The sequence below is a fragment of the Chiloscyllium punctatum genome, chromosome 3 (assembly GCF_047496795.1).
Source record: "Chiloscyllium punctatum isolate Juve2018m chromosome 3, sChiPun1.3, whole genome shotgun sequence".
Taxonomy (NCBI): domain Eukaryota; kingdom Metazoa; phylum Chordata; class Chondrichthyes; order Orectolobiformes; family Hemiscylliidae; genus Chiloscyllium; species Chiloscyllium punctatum.
The window spans coordinates 148,785,821-148,801,216 of NC_092741.1; the positions used below are offsets into that span (position 1 = coordinate 148,785,821).

At 42.1% G+C, this 15,396-nt stretch overlaps 1 protein-coding gene across 6 annotated transcripts in view; it reads left to right on the forward strand.

Moving 5' to 3' along the window:
* pla2g7 (phospholipase A2, group VII (platelet-activating factor acetylhydrolase, plasma)) overlaps positions 1-15,396 on the forward strand; it is an 89,785-nt gene that overhangs the window by 59,120 nt on the left and 15,269 nt on the right. For all 6 annotated transcript variants that reach the window (XM_072562031.1, XM_072562037.1, XM_072562039.1 and 3 more), the window contains 3 exons: positions 2,694-2,871; positions 6,907-7,020; positions 10,966-11,057. In XM_072562031.1, coding sequence (XP_072418132.1) covers positions 2,694-2,871; positions 6,907-7,020; positions 10,966-11,057 — 384 coding nt within the window. The remainder of the gene's footprint in view (positions 1-2,693; positions 2,872-6,906; positions 7,021-10,965; positions 11,058-15,396) is intronic.

Consider the following 15,396-nt stretch of genomic DNA (forward strand, 5'->3'; position numbering starts at 1 on the left):
ATTTGGGAATCATTGCAAAAGCAATGAGTGAAAAGTGTGTGAAATATACAAACATTTTTGCTCCGATCCCAAAATTACTGAGTGAAATCCAGATATTAAAATAGCATTTTCTTATTTGAATTAAAGTTGCAATTTCATAGCTCTTCAGAATACACATAGGAGCATAGGACTGTAAAATACCATTGCAATCCATCTGACCCATGTCAGTTCTGTCACATTAAAACCTACTGAATAAATGTAAGTTTCCTCACTGAGCTGGAAGGTTCATTCTCAGGCATTTCATCACCATACCAGGTAACATCATCAGTGAGCCTCTGGTGAAGCTTCTACCCAGTATGGTGATGTTACCTAATATGGTGACAAAACGTCTGAAAATGAACCTCCCAGCTCAGCGAGCAAATCTATATCCAGAACCTCAACCTGAGCTACAAATCTTCTCAAAACTCGCTATGCTGAATGAAATTTGTGAAGATTCTCCTGCTCAGTCTTACAGTAACATCAGAAGGCCCACAGACTTGCATCCTGAACTTCCAACATAAATGTGAAATATGGATGACAAGACCAGATCAAAAATAATAAAAAGATGCATAACAAGTTTTGAAAAACTCTAGGAATAATTTACTACCTCAGAAAGAGAGACTCATCGTTCCCTTTGAGCTTTAAAGTTGTTTAATCCAGGTCTCTATTCATTAACAAGATAGTTACAACATGAGCCAGCAGCAACTGAACTAAGTTCGATTTGCAACACAAGTCCAGCCAACACATATCATGCATTTCATTTTGATGGAGGGGCTCATGGTGAAGTTGGCATTTTTATTTTGTTTGGTTTTGTTGAAATTAACTGTGGAATAGCATGAATAATCCAGCACTTTATGGAAAATTGGAACTCGTGTTGTATCTGTGCTTCTGATGAGTGATTTATAAGAATTGTTAATAATGATAGATACTATAAATTTGGCAAAATTCTATCCAGTAATTTATGGGTCCATGTTTCTTGATGATCCACTATACAATAGCAGCAACTTGTATTTTTTTATACCGCCCGTGATGTAATCAAACCTCTCGAGGTGCTTTTTTATATTACGTGATTTGGTAATGAGCCACACAGAGATATCGGGGAGATGGTCAAGGAGTTGTGAGTCTTAAAGGGAAACTGAAAGGTACAGAGATTTGAGGAGGAATTCCCAGAACCAGAAAAGGTTAAAGCTGCAAGCTGGAGGAAGGAGGAGGAGGAAAAGTTCAAAAGGAAAGGACTGTGATAGGATAGAATACAGCTGAAATTGTATTATTTTGTCATAAGGAGAAAGTGAGGACTGCAAATGCTGGAGATCAGAGCTGAAAATGCGTTGATGGAAAAGCGCAGCAGGTCAGGCAGCATCCAAGGAGCAGGAGAATCGACGTTTCGGGCACGAGCCCTTCAGGCATTCCTGAAGAAGGGCTCATGCCCAAAACGTTGATTTTCCTGCTCCTTGGATGCTGCCTGACCTGCTGCGCTTTTCCAGCAACACACTTTCAGTGCTTATTTTGTCATAAGACAGAAGCAGATGTACTCATTCAAACCATTGAGTCTGCCAAGTCATTCAATGAGATCATGGCTAATCTAGTAATCCTCAACTCCACTTCCCTGCCTTTTCCCCAGACCCCTTGATTCTTTGGTGTAATGAAAGAAGGTATAGTAATGGTAAAGAAGAGGATTCAGCTAATAATTTTACCAGCTTCCCCAGATACTAACTTGTCGAGTCATAGAGTCATACAGCATGGAAACAGACCCTTCGGTCCAACACGTCCATGCCAACCAGATATCCCAACCCAATCCAGTCCCACCTGCCAGCACCCGGCCCATATCCCTCCAAACCTCTCCATATACCCATCCAAATGCCTCTTAAATGTTGCAATTGTACCAGCCTCCTCAACATCCTCTGGCAGCTCATTCCATACACGTACCTCCCTCTGCGTGCAAACGTTGCCCCTTAGGTCTCTTTTATATCTTTCCCCTCTCACCCTAAACTTATGCCCTCTAGTTTTGGACTCCCCGACCCCAAGGAAAAGACTTTGTCTATTTATCCTATCTATGCCCCTCATAATTTTGTAAACCTCTGTAAGGTCACCCTTCAGCCTCCGACGCTCCAGGGTAAACAGCCCGAGCCTGTTCAGCCTCTCCCTGTAGCTCAGATCCTCCAACCCTGGCAACATCCTTGTAAATCTTTTCTGAACCCTTTCAAGTTTCACAACATCTTTCCGATAGGAAGGAGACCAGAATTGCACGCAATATTCCAACAGTGGCCTAACCAATGTCCTGTACAGCCGCAACATGACCTCCCAACTCCTGTACTCAATACTCTGACCAATAAAGGAAAGCATACCAAACACCTCCTTCGCTACCCTATCTACCTGCGACTCCACTTTCAAGGAGCTATGAACTTGCACTCCAAGGTCTCTTTGTCTTATGATTAACCTCATATTAGCAAACCAACAGAAGATATTAGAGTTGAAGGAGCAATATAAATTTTATCTTCAATTCAGACTATTATATCTCTAGGCACAGAGTAGACTATGCAGTCCTTCACGTTTGCTCCATGCAAATGAAATTACAACTGAGCTTTTAACCAGTTCGTTGATTCTAAAATTAATCTTATTTTTACTTTCTAAGAAAATTGCTGAGGAAAAATCGACTTTGTCTGTTCATTTCTCAGGGATGGGTCAGCTTCAGCCACCTACTACTATGAAGAGAAAGCAAAAGCAGTCAATAAAGTAGGAGAATCAACCTCCACTAGCAGTTCAGCACTTCCTTTAGATCAGTTGCAGAGGAAATGGCTTTATTATAAGCCACTTAAAGAGGGAGAACAAGAATTTCCACTACGGAATGACCAGGTAAGACATTGGGAAACTATTCTTGCATGTTGTACAAGATTACCTCTGTTGTGGAGATAGTAAACACACATCATGGCGATCCAGAGCACAACTACCTTTTTCATTTGGAAAAAAAAAAGGTCACTACTTCATGGGTGTCTTGAAAGTCAAATTTCTCATTTGTGGTTTTCTGAATTAAACCTCTAACAGGTGGTTCTGGTATAACGTGCTTTTCAGCAGCACAATTTGGCTGTACTGTCACTGAAGAATTAGGGAGCAGTATTTTGGAGAACGCTTATTGCCTCCGTTGGCGATAGCGCGATTCTAGTGGGGATCGGTTCACACGCTCCTTCTACACATGCATCAATACGTGCACCAAAATCACTGTGCCGGTCTGCATGTGCGCCAGTGTCTGTGCAATTCTGCATATGCGCCAGTGTCTGTGCATGCTCGATATCGGTGCTAGTCTTCATGCTGTTCTGCACATACGCCGAAGTCTATGCACCATTCTGTGCATGCACGATGTCTTCTACCGACAGAGTAGCTTTCTGTGAGAAGTACATTAGAGAGCACCTTTCTTAGGTATTTTAAGTGTACGGTGTTAAATTTACTTTTGTTTTATTAATAAATATGTTTTCAACCTTCATTCAGACTGTGTTTTACCTAGCACTAGACTTTTGGATGATTTTTAAGCCATCGTGAGAGATTCTTTTTTGTTGGTCTGCCCCTAACCCCACTTTTTCCATAGGCCCCGTTATTTATATTAAGTGAGGTTTCGCTGGAACACAGCTATGGCATTATAGGAGAACTACCTGTAATTTGCATTAATCTGGCCTGTTTGTAATCTGCCTTTGAGAGAGAACTTGGTCCAGGTCTCTTAACTAGCATTAATATTCTGGGATTTGGAGATACTGGAGTTGGACTGGAGTGTACAAAATTAAAAATCAGACAACACCAGATTATAGTCCAACAGGTTTATTTGGAAGCACCAGCTTTCAGACAACCACCTGATGAAGGATCAGTGCTCCAAAAACTAGTGCTTCCAAATAAACCTGTTGGACTATAACCTGGTGTTGTGTGATTTTTAACTTAATATTCTGGGAGTTATGAATGATGAGGTATGATTCATCAGATGCTAAAACAATGCAAATCAAATCACACCAGTGCAAATTCAAATAACTAATTTGAAGCATATTTAATAATACAGTTACTGCGGAATTTCTTTTATTATTCACTTGTGGGATGTTAATGTCAGTAGCTAGGCTAGCAATGATTGCCCATCCTGCAGTGAAGAAATTAACCACATTGCTGTGGGTCTGGAGTCATATGTAAGCCAGACCAGGAAGGACAGGTTTCCTTCCCGAAGCGACATCAGTGAACCAGATAAATTTTTATGACCATCAAATTTCACCATCTCCACAGTAGTGGCATTCAAACCCCATGTCTTAGAACATTGACCTGGGGAGCTGGAATACTTGTCCACTATGTCACCGTCTCTCCATAATATTTAAAAGTCCATTTGACTCATTACTATTCTTCTTTTGGAAATAGACTTCCGTTAATATTCTTCAACTGTGCAGTTTCATCTACAGTATCAAAGCTGAATGTTGTCTATTCCTGAGGTGTTCACTGGTTACAAACAGTGTTTTCTGTGATCAGTTGATTAAAGCAATGGTGTTTAATTGGATACATTAAGGAAGCTACTACTGGTGACTTTTTTTTAAATTGGTGGAGATTAAATTTAAAGGGACACTGGCAGTTGAATTGTAGGGAAAAGCCATTTATGGGAGAGGATGTATAGTGGAAATTACAACAAATGTTCTTGCTCCTGTAGCTGTTCAAAAGACTAACCTGCTGGGAGAAGTGTGATTTTGAGAGCCAAAGCTTTCAGATTTGGATATGCCTGTCAAAATGCTACTAATTTAAACAGGCTAGGTCAGTAGTTAATCGCACCAGAACATGCTCTTTCATGCCATTTTACTGAACGTGTGACAGAAGGTGACTGGAGTATTTCTAGAAAACCATCCAGCAGTAGTTAGGTAATCATCCTTCTCATGTTTGTGAAATTGGGCCTGTCATTGTGATTGGCTGTTTGAACCTATTTGACAATTGAAGGTTTTGCATACACAATATCTTCCCATGACTGCATTGCCAAATACCAGACTAATGCCATTTACAAGATTGCTGATGACACCACCATAGTCGGTCGAATCTCAGAGGGCGACAAAACTGACTACAGATGGGAGGTGGAAGACCTGGAAAAATGGTGCACTGAGAACAACCTAGCTCTCAATGCCGGCAAAACCAAGGACCTCATTATTGACTTTCGGTGGGATGTTACTGATGCCCTGCTACACATTAACAGCACAGAGGTGGAAAGAGTGGAAAGTGTCAAACTCCTGGGAGTGGTCATCGACAACAAGCTTTCTTGGATTCTTCATGTGGACGCACTTGTTTCAAAGGCCCAACAACGTCTCTGCTTCCTCAGGCAGCTGAGGAAATTTGGCATGATGGCGAATACCCTTGCCAACTTTTATAGGTGTGCCATTGAGAGCATTTTGTCTGGATGTGTGACTACTTGGTATGGCAACTATACCATTCACGACCAGAGACAGTTACGGAGAGTGGTGAACTCGGCCTGGCCAATCACAAAGGCCAACCTCCCATCTATAGAATCCATCTAACAGGCCCGCTGTCAAGGAAAGGCCACCGGCATTCTCAAAGATCCATCCCACCCTGGTAATGCTTTTCTACAGCCTCTACCATCGGGGAGAAGATACAGAAACCTGAACAGCTGCATCAGTCGGTTTTGTAACAGTTTCTATCCTACTGTTGTTAGAATACTGAGTGGACTCACAAACATTTGCCTTTACCTGTGTTTTTGTTTTTGCTACTGTTTAACTATTATTTACTTATCTATGCTTCTTAACTACATGATCTGCCTGTATTGCTCACAAAACAAAGCTTTTCACTGTGCCTTGGTACACATGACAATCAATTCAAATCAATTATGCCAAAGCAAAGAGTTTGCAACCTGTTATTACTTCCAAAGGTATCATGGATCATACTGCTATGACAGATTTATTCTGTCTGGTGTCTTTTCTCTGGCTTTCTATATCTTTTGAGATGGGGAATTCATTTGTAGATCCATTAGTCTATTTAACCAGGAGAAATAATATGAAGCAGAAGAGCTGTTGTCACAAATACCCTACTCTTGATCTTGACACTTTCCTGATTGAAGTTCAACTTTCACAGCTACATATTCCACATTGAACCTGAGAATTGGTCTTCAGCCTTGAGTTGCTATTTTCTGGGGTTCCCAAACATTTCCAGCAAAAAGCACAGAATCTTTTCTGGCCGACCATATTAGGACGCTGAGCTAGACCGAAGAAGAAGGTACATTTTAATATTCTTACTTTTATTTTTGTATTTTTTTATTAGCTAAATTACAAATAGGGCCACTGAAATTAAAAAAATTGAAAACTAAACCCTAGACAGTACCAACTCTTATGCAGCCATTCACATTAAATCTTGTAGTTGCCCTGCATTAATAGTTTTAATGAACTCCTCATGTCATTAATTTTTCAGTGAATAATACTACTTTAGTAGGCGGCATGGTGGCTCAGTGGTTAGCACCGCTGCCTCACAGCACCAGTTTCCCACGTTCGATTCCAGCCTCGGGTGACTGTTTGCGTGGAGTTTGCACATTCTCCCCGTGTCTGCGTGGGTTTCCTCTGGATGCTCCAGTTTCCTCCTACAGTTCAAAGATGTGCAGGTCGGGTGAATTGGCCATGTTAAATTTCCCATAGTGTAAGGTACATTGGTCAGAGGGAAATGAGTCTGGGTGGGTTACTCTTTGGAGGGTTGGTGTGAACTTGTTGGGCCGAAGGGCCTGTTTCCACACTGAAGGTAATCTAATCTAATAATTGTGCTTTTTTTAATTTGCCAAGACATTTGTCTTGCTAAAAATTATTTCTTGATGTTGTTTAATTTCCTGAAACCATTTAAAATTAGTTAACATTCTCATTGATTAGTTTGTTGTTTTGTGATTTGCAGGTACATCAGAGAACAGAAGAGTGCACCAAGGCCTTAAATCTGCTTACTGATATAAACATGGGAAAGCCAGTCAATAATATATTTCCAGTGAATTTTGATTTCACTAAAATGAAGGTATGAACAAGTTGTGCTATAAAGGGGGGGGAGACGGGGAGACGCATGGTCGAAATTTGTGATTTGAACATTTCAAATGTTTTTAAAATACAGTTTTTCCTTCGGATCCACCAGGTCCACTAATACTCTTTTGGAAAGGTAACCTGTTATAGTCACACAGTCTGACCTACAGTTGTCTGATCCTATGTACGAGTAGGTTCCTATTCCATTACTTGGAGTAATGTCACTTCTGCTGAATTTCTTCCGGATTCATTAACTACTATGTTATTTATAGCTCCTAATATAGTCACCCTCACAAGTAGAAACACCTTCCCGACATCTGCTTTATCAAATACCTTCGTAATTTGAAGGCCCTCTATCAAGTGATCCCGTAATCTGCTATTTTCTTTTAAAAGAGAACTCTGCTCAGTGTTTCCTGATGAGCAGCTCTTTTTTGTGCTTTTATGTCATTTTTCTAATGCCTCCGGGCAACTGGAGATGGTGAATAACATCTGGCTTTTTCATGGTACCCACATGGAGATGATTAATTTCTAATATTCTATCTTGCTTTTGGTCAATATGAATGAGGGAGCATATGCCCATTTCCTTTGGCGAGAACCTTTTTTTGCATTCAGTGCTTGGCACTTTCAAATACTTAGTATAGACAGATTTTAGATTAGATTAGATTATTTACAGTGTGGAAACAAGCCCTTTGGCCCAACAAGTCCACACCGAAATAAAACCATTCTGATAATGATTTGTCCATAAAATGGTAAATGATCTATTGTCTTATGTACGCTTGAACTTGCAAATAATAATCTCTGTAGTGTCATACTGAACAATTGTATTGCAGCCTCCTATGTCCTAGAAAGCCACAAACATAGAGATCTCTGATTTCTGTCATTTTGTATTAGACATTCGATTGTTTTCATTAACTATTTTATATATATTTTGTTGCGCCTTCTTTCTTTGTACATATTTAATTTGCTAGATCTGTGATCTCCTTTGCTGCTTTATGCACACAATTTCTATCTTTTACTTTTAGGATTCACCTGTTTTGTAGCAAAACGTGCAGAGCCATTTTGGGACCAACTTTGGAATGGCCAGAAAGTGATTTCTTTTGAGGACCATTTTTTACGCTGCTCACCACTAAAATACATATATAAGGCTGGTCTAGAACAAACTCACTTGATATATCCCTTAAAATTGTTTACAAGATTTAAAGTATTTATTATGGAACTACAGTTTGTAAATCGATAGGCCTTTTGAAATAACTCCAGAGGCTGGTATCCCATTACCAAGCCACTCTTTGTTTACATGTGAAGAGTCCTTGACACTGATCCAGTTCCAAACAGAACTTCTGACACTCCGGTTTATATTTGTCAGCCGGAGCTCCCTGACTGGGGCTATTAATCTGGTCCAATCAAGGAGCTCCTTTCTATTATTAAAACAGAGAACTGAGATAAGTTCAAGTTAATCAAGCAGAAAGGGAAATCAGGTTTAACTAATTTATTGGAATCCTTTGAGAAAGTAACATGAGCTGTGCACAAAGGGGACCTGGTGGATGTATCGTACTTGGATTTCCAGAAGGCATTTCATAAGTGGTCACATCAAAGTTTATTGTGAAAGTAAAAGCTCATGGTGTAGGATGTAGCATATTGGCATGAATGGTAGATTGGCTGGCTAACCAGATGCAGAGAGTATTCACTAAATGGGCCTTTTTCAGGAGGTAAGGAGTGGCATACATGGGAATTAGTATCAGTTATAACTGTTCATAAGTTAGCTAACATGGAGGAAGGGACAGAAGGTATGGTTGCCAATTCTGATGAAGGGACAGAAGGTATGGTTGCCAATTCTGATGAAGGGACAGAAGGTATGGTTGCCAATTCTGATGAAGGGACAGAAGGTATGGTTGCCAATTCTGATGAAGGGACAGAAGGTATGGTTGCCAATTCTGCTAAAGAGACAAAGATAGATAGTAAACTTTAAAAATGGTTGATTTTACCAATGGAACATAATGTAAATGTGCAGTTGTTCACTTTAGAGCAATGACCAAAAAGGGTATTATGCAAATGGTTAGAGATTGGAGAGCTCTTAAGAGAGATTGGCTGTCCTGCTGCATGAAGTACAAGGTGTTGGTATACAGGTATAACAAGTTGTTATTCTTAAGAAAACAAATAGTGTTATCATTTTGGATACAAATCTTTGGCAGTTATGCTTCAGTTACACAGGACATTTGTGAAACCCCATTTTGAGTAGTGTGTGCAGTATTTGTTCCCTTATTTACAAACGGATAGAAATGTGGTGGGAAGGTTTACCTGACTAAAATCGGGATGGGGAGGATTTTTCTGAGGAAAGTTTGAACAGACTCGCTTGTATCTGCTAGAGTTTAGAGTAAGTTCCTAAGGAGACTTGCCAGGGTGAATGTGGAAAAGAGTTTTCCTGTCACGAGAGAATCTGAAACCAGGATTCACTGTTTAAAATAGTCACCCAATTAAAAGCAGATGAAATGAAGTGTTTCTTTTCTGTCTGAGGGTTGAGGGTCTTTGGAACTCCTGTCTTGAAAAGATGATGGAAGCAAAGCCTTTGGATATTTTTAAGGCAGAGGTGGATAAATCCTTGGTGAGCAAGGGGGTGAAAGGTTATCACAGTATGCAAGAATGTGGATTTCAGATTACAGTCAGATCAGCCATGACATTATTAAATGGCTTACTTCTTGTTTGCATATTCTGTTCAATAGTCTTATTGCTGGGACACATCTTCTCTCATGTGCTGTGTCCGGTCTTATACATGCTCATTCTTTTTTCTTTGCATTCATTCTCCCTGTTTGCCTGCGGTCATTCCATTTGACCCGTCTTTATCCTTTGACTATTCTTTCACACCATACCAATAAACATGAATAGTTTAAAAGCTAGTTCCCTATGTCCTTCCATACCTGCCCTCCATTGTATTTACCTTTCTCAAACTGGTTTTGTACACAGACGAAACATTCAAGAATCTGTATTGCATTGTAAAATAGATTATTTTTATAGAAGACAAACAGTCAGGATCTATGGATCACTGAATGATGTATTCTGTATTTGTCAGGCCGAGTAGCAGTTTACTTTGCAAGTCATCCATGTTTCACAATTTGTATGTGTGTTTACAGTAAATCGGGATCCCTGGTAAACCAGCTTTTCTCCAAAGCGTTTGTGTAAGTTTTCAAAACAATCAAACAGTGATTCATGTTGGCTTCAGAAAATATGTTCGACACACCGTTGTTCTGCCATTCTCACTTCAGATCACTTGGTATGCGCTATCAACATCATTTCTCCCCCAGTACTCCACCCCTCACTATTACATAAAGGATGCCCCTCCATACTTCAGTCAGCTTGGATGAAGAGTTGTCTAGATTCGAAACGTTAGCTTGCTGTCTGTCCATGGATGTGGCCTGACCTGCTGTGATTTGCAGCATTTTTTGTTTTCAGTACAGAAAATATGAATGCTGCTGAAATAGCTGCATATGCAATTGTTTAGTACTATAACATTAACTATATATTCAGCAGTTAGCTAACTGGAAGTGCTTGAAAGGGTTAGAAGCAAGAGAGAAACCCTTTTTGTTCAGAAGTACTTCCTTCTTGATCAGAAACTGATACAGAAATCTAGCTTGAATTGCTTGGGCTGCATAAAATTTTGTCAGATTCCAGAGTCCCCTCTGCTTGACCATTCCATGATGATGTCTAAAGTGGGTGAATCCATGGTTTCGTTGAAAATAACATTGGTCATAACCTTGAGCTGGCTGGAAAACCAGTTTCTGTGGAGTGTTGTGTAACTACGGTAGTTCATGTTTTGCATTTGGAAACAACTTGGAAATTTGGATTAAACAATCTGATTCAAAGTAAGACATTTTCAAAAAAAATCTATTCTAAAATAGTAACATAATAATATTGCTTAAACTTTTAAAAAATGTTCACCTTTTTTTTGTAGGATTCTCTGGATCTGCACAAAGTAGCTATCATGGGCCATTCATTTGGTGCAGCCACAGTTATTGATTCACTCAGCAAAGATGTTCGGTTTGGGTAAGTCCTAATAAATCTGGTACAATATATGGTGAATGTTGATAGAAAATGTCTTGGGTATTCCAAAGTGATATGAACATCCTACTACATGCTGCATGCTAATAGACAGTTGCTACTTTAATTCAAGTTTCATTGCCAAATGTGTCTCACATGTCATTTATGGACTTGTAAAATTGCTTGTAAATGAAAACTATCAGTGATATTGTGATTTAAACATCTGTATGTCAAACTGACCAAACAGCTCAAGAGATAAAAGCAAAATCATTCAGATACTGAAAGTCTGAAATGAAAGTGGGAACTGAAAATGCTAGAAATACGTAGTAAGTCAGATAGCAGCTGTCTGGAGAGTAACACAGCTCTAACACTTTTAGGTCAATGACTTTCCACTGGAACTTAGCAACATTTTCCAATTTTAGTTCAAAAATACTAGCAAATGCTTATAATAGATATGTAAAATAAAAACAAAATGCTGGAAAGACGTAGCAGGTCAGATAACATCTGAAGGGAGAAGAAAGTTGTGTAAATGTTAACCATCCATCAGAAATGTCCCAATTGTTCATTCCATTTGAAAATTGTACTTTGGTTAGTCAGTATACTAAATTATCCATTCCCGCAGCCACTTGTCAAAAACTAAGAACTCTAATGGAAGTAAAGGAGAACCGCAGCCATAGATTACTTTCAAAGGAGTTATTCTTAGTTATCCCTAAATTGGCATCAACTAAAGATCTTACTAAACAGCCATTGTTGTAAATTGCAGTCTGAGGTTGAATTAGGTCTATTTTGCTCTTTCTATATTCAATTAACTTGGAAATATTCTTTATCAAGCACCCAAGCTCTGTCTTGTTTGTCCTAAAATTTTGCTTTCCTTTTAGTCATGGGTTACTGGAGGGAATGATACAAATTTTCAATCTAATGTGTGACATTAGTCAGTACAGAAATGTTTCGTAAATATTTCCACAAATATTGGATTGGATCATCCCATCACGTGTACCGAGGCACAGAGATGTTAATGTTTGCCCTGTTTTATTCCAAAGTCCATTGTCACTTCAATCTGTTCAGAATTAAGAGCTTCTTAGAGGTGAAACTTGCCCTGCCATCCTATACAATCATGGCTAATCAGCCCAGATTAAGATGGCTAAACTCCCCTGTCACGTCAGCCCTCATCTCCTCTAATTCACAGTCTCTCTACCTTCTCTCTTAAATAGTTAGTTATCCAGCATCAGATTTATAATTGTATCTATCATCATGTTTTCAATATTTCCTGATCTCCCAAGATGTGTGGGAAGTTGACACCAAGGTGCACTGTTTGGGTTGAGCACCATTGAGAAAGTGGATGAGAATTGGACCCAGATGGAAGAAGCAGTGGAAGAGTAAAGAGGGGAGAAGGGCGCAGGATTTTATAAGAGGAGTGGGATCACCTTCAGGAGCACTATGCTTGAAGGTGCTCCCACAAAAATACCATGAACATCAAAAAAAAAGGGTTTTAGAATAAGAGCAAAATTTTAAGGGAGAGAATTTGGAAGTAAATCCAACAGGATGAGATTGCCAAGGGAGAAAACAGGGAAGAATCACAGTAAATTCAGCTTACTTTCATTGCAAACAGCCATTTTATAAGGTAAAAACAATGACTGCAGATGCTGGAAACCAGATTCTGGATTAGTGGTGCTGGAAGAGCACAGCAGTTCAGGCAGCATCCGAGGTGCAGTAAAATCAACGTTTCGGGCAAAAGCCCTTCATCAGGAATACAGGCAGAGAGCCTGACGCGTGGAGAGATAAGCTAGAGGAGGGTGGGGGTGGGGAGAAAGTAGTATAGAGTACAATAGGTGAGTGGGGGAGGGGATGTAGGTGATAGGGCGGGGGGAGGGTAGAGTGGATAGGTGGAAAAGAAGATAGGCAGGTAGGACAAGTCATGGGGACAGTGCTGAGCTGGAAGTTTGGAACTAAGGTGAGGTGGGGGAAGGGGAAATGAGGAAACTGGTGAAGTCCACATTGATGCCCTGGGGTTGAAGTGTTCCGAGGCGGAAGATGAGATGTTCTTCCTCCAGGCGTCTGGTGGTGAGGGAGCAGCAGTGAAGGAGGCTCAGGACCTCTATGTCCTCGGCAGAGTGGGAGAGGGAGTTGAAATGTTGGGCCACAGGGCGGTGTGGTTGATTGGTGCGGGTGTCCCGGATATGTTCCCTAAAGCGCTCTGCTAGGAGGCGTCCAGTCTCCCCAATGTAGAGGAGACCGCCTCGGGAGCAACGGATACAATAAATGATATTAGTGGATGTGCAAGTAAAACTTTGATGGATGTGGAAGGCTCCTTTAGGGCCTTGGATAGAGGTGAGGGAGGAGGTGTGGGCGCAGGTTTTGCAGTTCCTGCGGTGGCAGGGGAAGGTGCCAGGATGGGAGGGTAGGTTGTAGGGGGGCGTGGACCTGACCATGTAGTCACGGAGGGAACGGTCTTTGCGGAAGGCGGAAAGGGGTGGGGAGAGAAATATATTCCTGGTGGTGGGGTCTTTTTGGAGGTGACGGAAATGTTGGCAGATGATTTGATTTATGCGAAGGTTGGTAGGGTGGAAGGTGAGCACCAGGGACGTTCTGTCTTGTTACGGTTGGAGGGGTGGGGTCTGAGGGCGGAGGTGCGGGATGTAGGCGAGATGCATTGGAGAGCATCTTTAACCACGTGGGAAGGGAAATTGCGTCTCTAAAGAAGGAGGCCATCTGGTGTGTTCTGTGGTGGAACTGATCCTCCTGGGAGTAGATACGGCGGAGGAATTGGGAATAGGGGATAGCATTTTTGCAAGAGATAGGGTGGGAAGAGGTGTAATCCAGATAGCTGTGGGAGTCGGTGATTTTGTAAAAAAAAATGTCAGTGTCAAGTCGATCGTCATTAATGGAGATGGAGACGTCCAGGAAGGGGAGGGAGGTGTCAGAGATGGTCCAGGTAAATTTAAGGTCAGGGTGGAATGTATTGGTAAAGTTGATGAATTGCTCAACCTCCTCGCGGGAGCACGAGGTGGCGCCAATGCAGTCATCAATGTAGCGGAGGAAGAGGTGGGGAGTGGTGCTGGTGTAATTACGAAGATCGACTGTTCTACGTAGCCAACAAAGAGACAGGCATAGCTGGGGCCCATATGTGTGCCCATGGCTACCCCTTTGGTCTGGAGGAAGTGGGATGATTCGAAGGAGAAATTGTTAAGGGTGAGGACCAGTTCGGCCAAACAAATGAGTGTGTCACTGGAAGGGTACTGTTGGGGATGTCGGGACAGGAAAAAACGGAGGGCTTGGAGGCCCTGGTCATGGCGGATGGGGGTGTAGAGGGATTGGATATCCATGGTGAAGATGAGGTGTTAGGGGCCGGGGAAACGGAAGTCTTGGATGAGGTGGAGGGCGTGGGTGGTGTCTTGAATGTATGTGGGGAGTTCCTGGACTAGGGGGGATAGGACAGTGTCGAGGTAGGTAGAAATGAGTTCAGTGGGGCAGGAGCATGCTGAGACAATGGGTCGGCCAGGGTGGTCAGGCTTACGGATCTTGGGAAGGAAGTAGAACCGGGTAGTGCGGGGTTCCCAGACTATGAGGTTGGAAGCTGTTGGTGGGAGATCTCCTGAGGTGATGACATTCTGTATGGTCTGGGAGATGATGGTTTGGTGATGGAGGGTTGGGTCATGGTCAAGGGGGCAGTAGGAAGAGGTGTCCTCGAGTTGGCGTTTGGCTTCAGCAGTGTAGAGGTCAGTGCGCCAGACTACCACTGCGCCCCCTTTATCCGCTGGCTTGATGGTGAGGTTGGGATTGGAGCAGAGGGATTGGAGGGCTGCGCGTTCTGAGGGTGAGAGGTTGGAGTGGGGGAGGGAGGTAGACAGGTTGAGGCAGTTAATGTCCCGGCGGCAGTTGGAAATGAAGAGGTCGAGGGCAGGTAATAGGCTAGTGCGGGGTGTCCAGGTGGATGCAGTGTGTTGGAGGTGGGCGAAGGTGTCCTCGGAAGATGGGCGGGAGTCCTGATTGTGAAAGTAAGCTCGGAGGCGGCGGAAGAAGTGTTCGACATCACGGCGTGTATCAAATTCATTGATGTGTGGACGGAGGGGAATGAAGGTGAGTCCTTTGCTGAGGACTGATTGTTCGTCCTCAGTGAGGGGAAGGTCTGGAGGGATGGTGAAAACTCGGCAGGGCCGGGAGCTGGGATCTGGTGTGGGTGTGGAGCTGGGAGTGGGGGCGGAGCCAGTAACTGGAGTGGGTGTGATGGTGGGGGGAATGGGGGTGGAGTCATGAGCAGGGGTGGTGTTCCCCTCAGGGTTCTGGGGGCCGGGATGGTGACAGTGGGATATGTGGGGGGGCGTGTCAGCAGAATGCCGATGAGTGG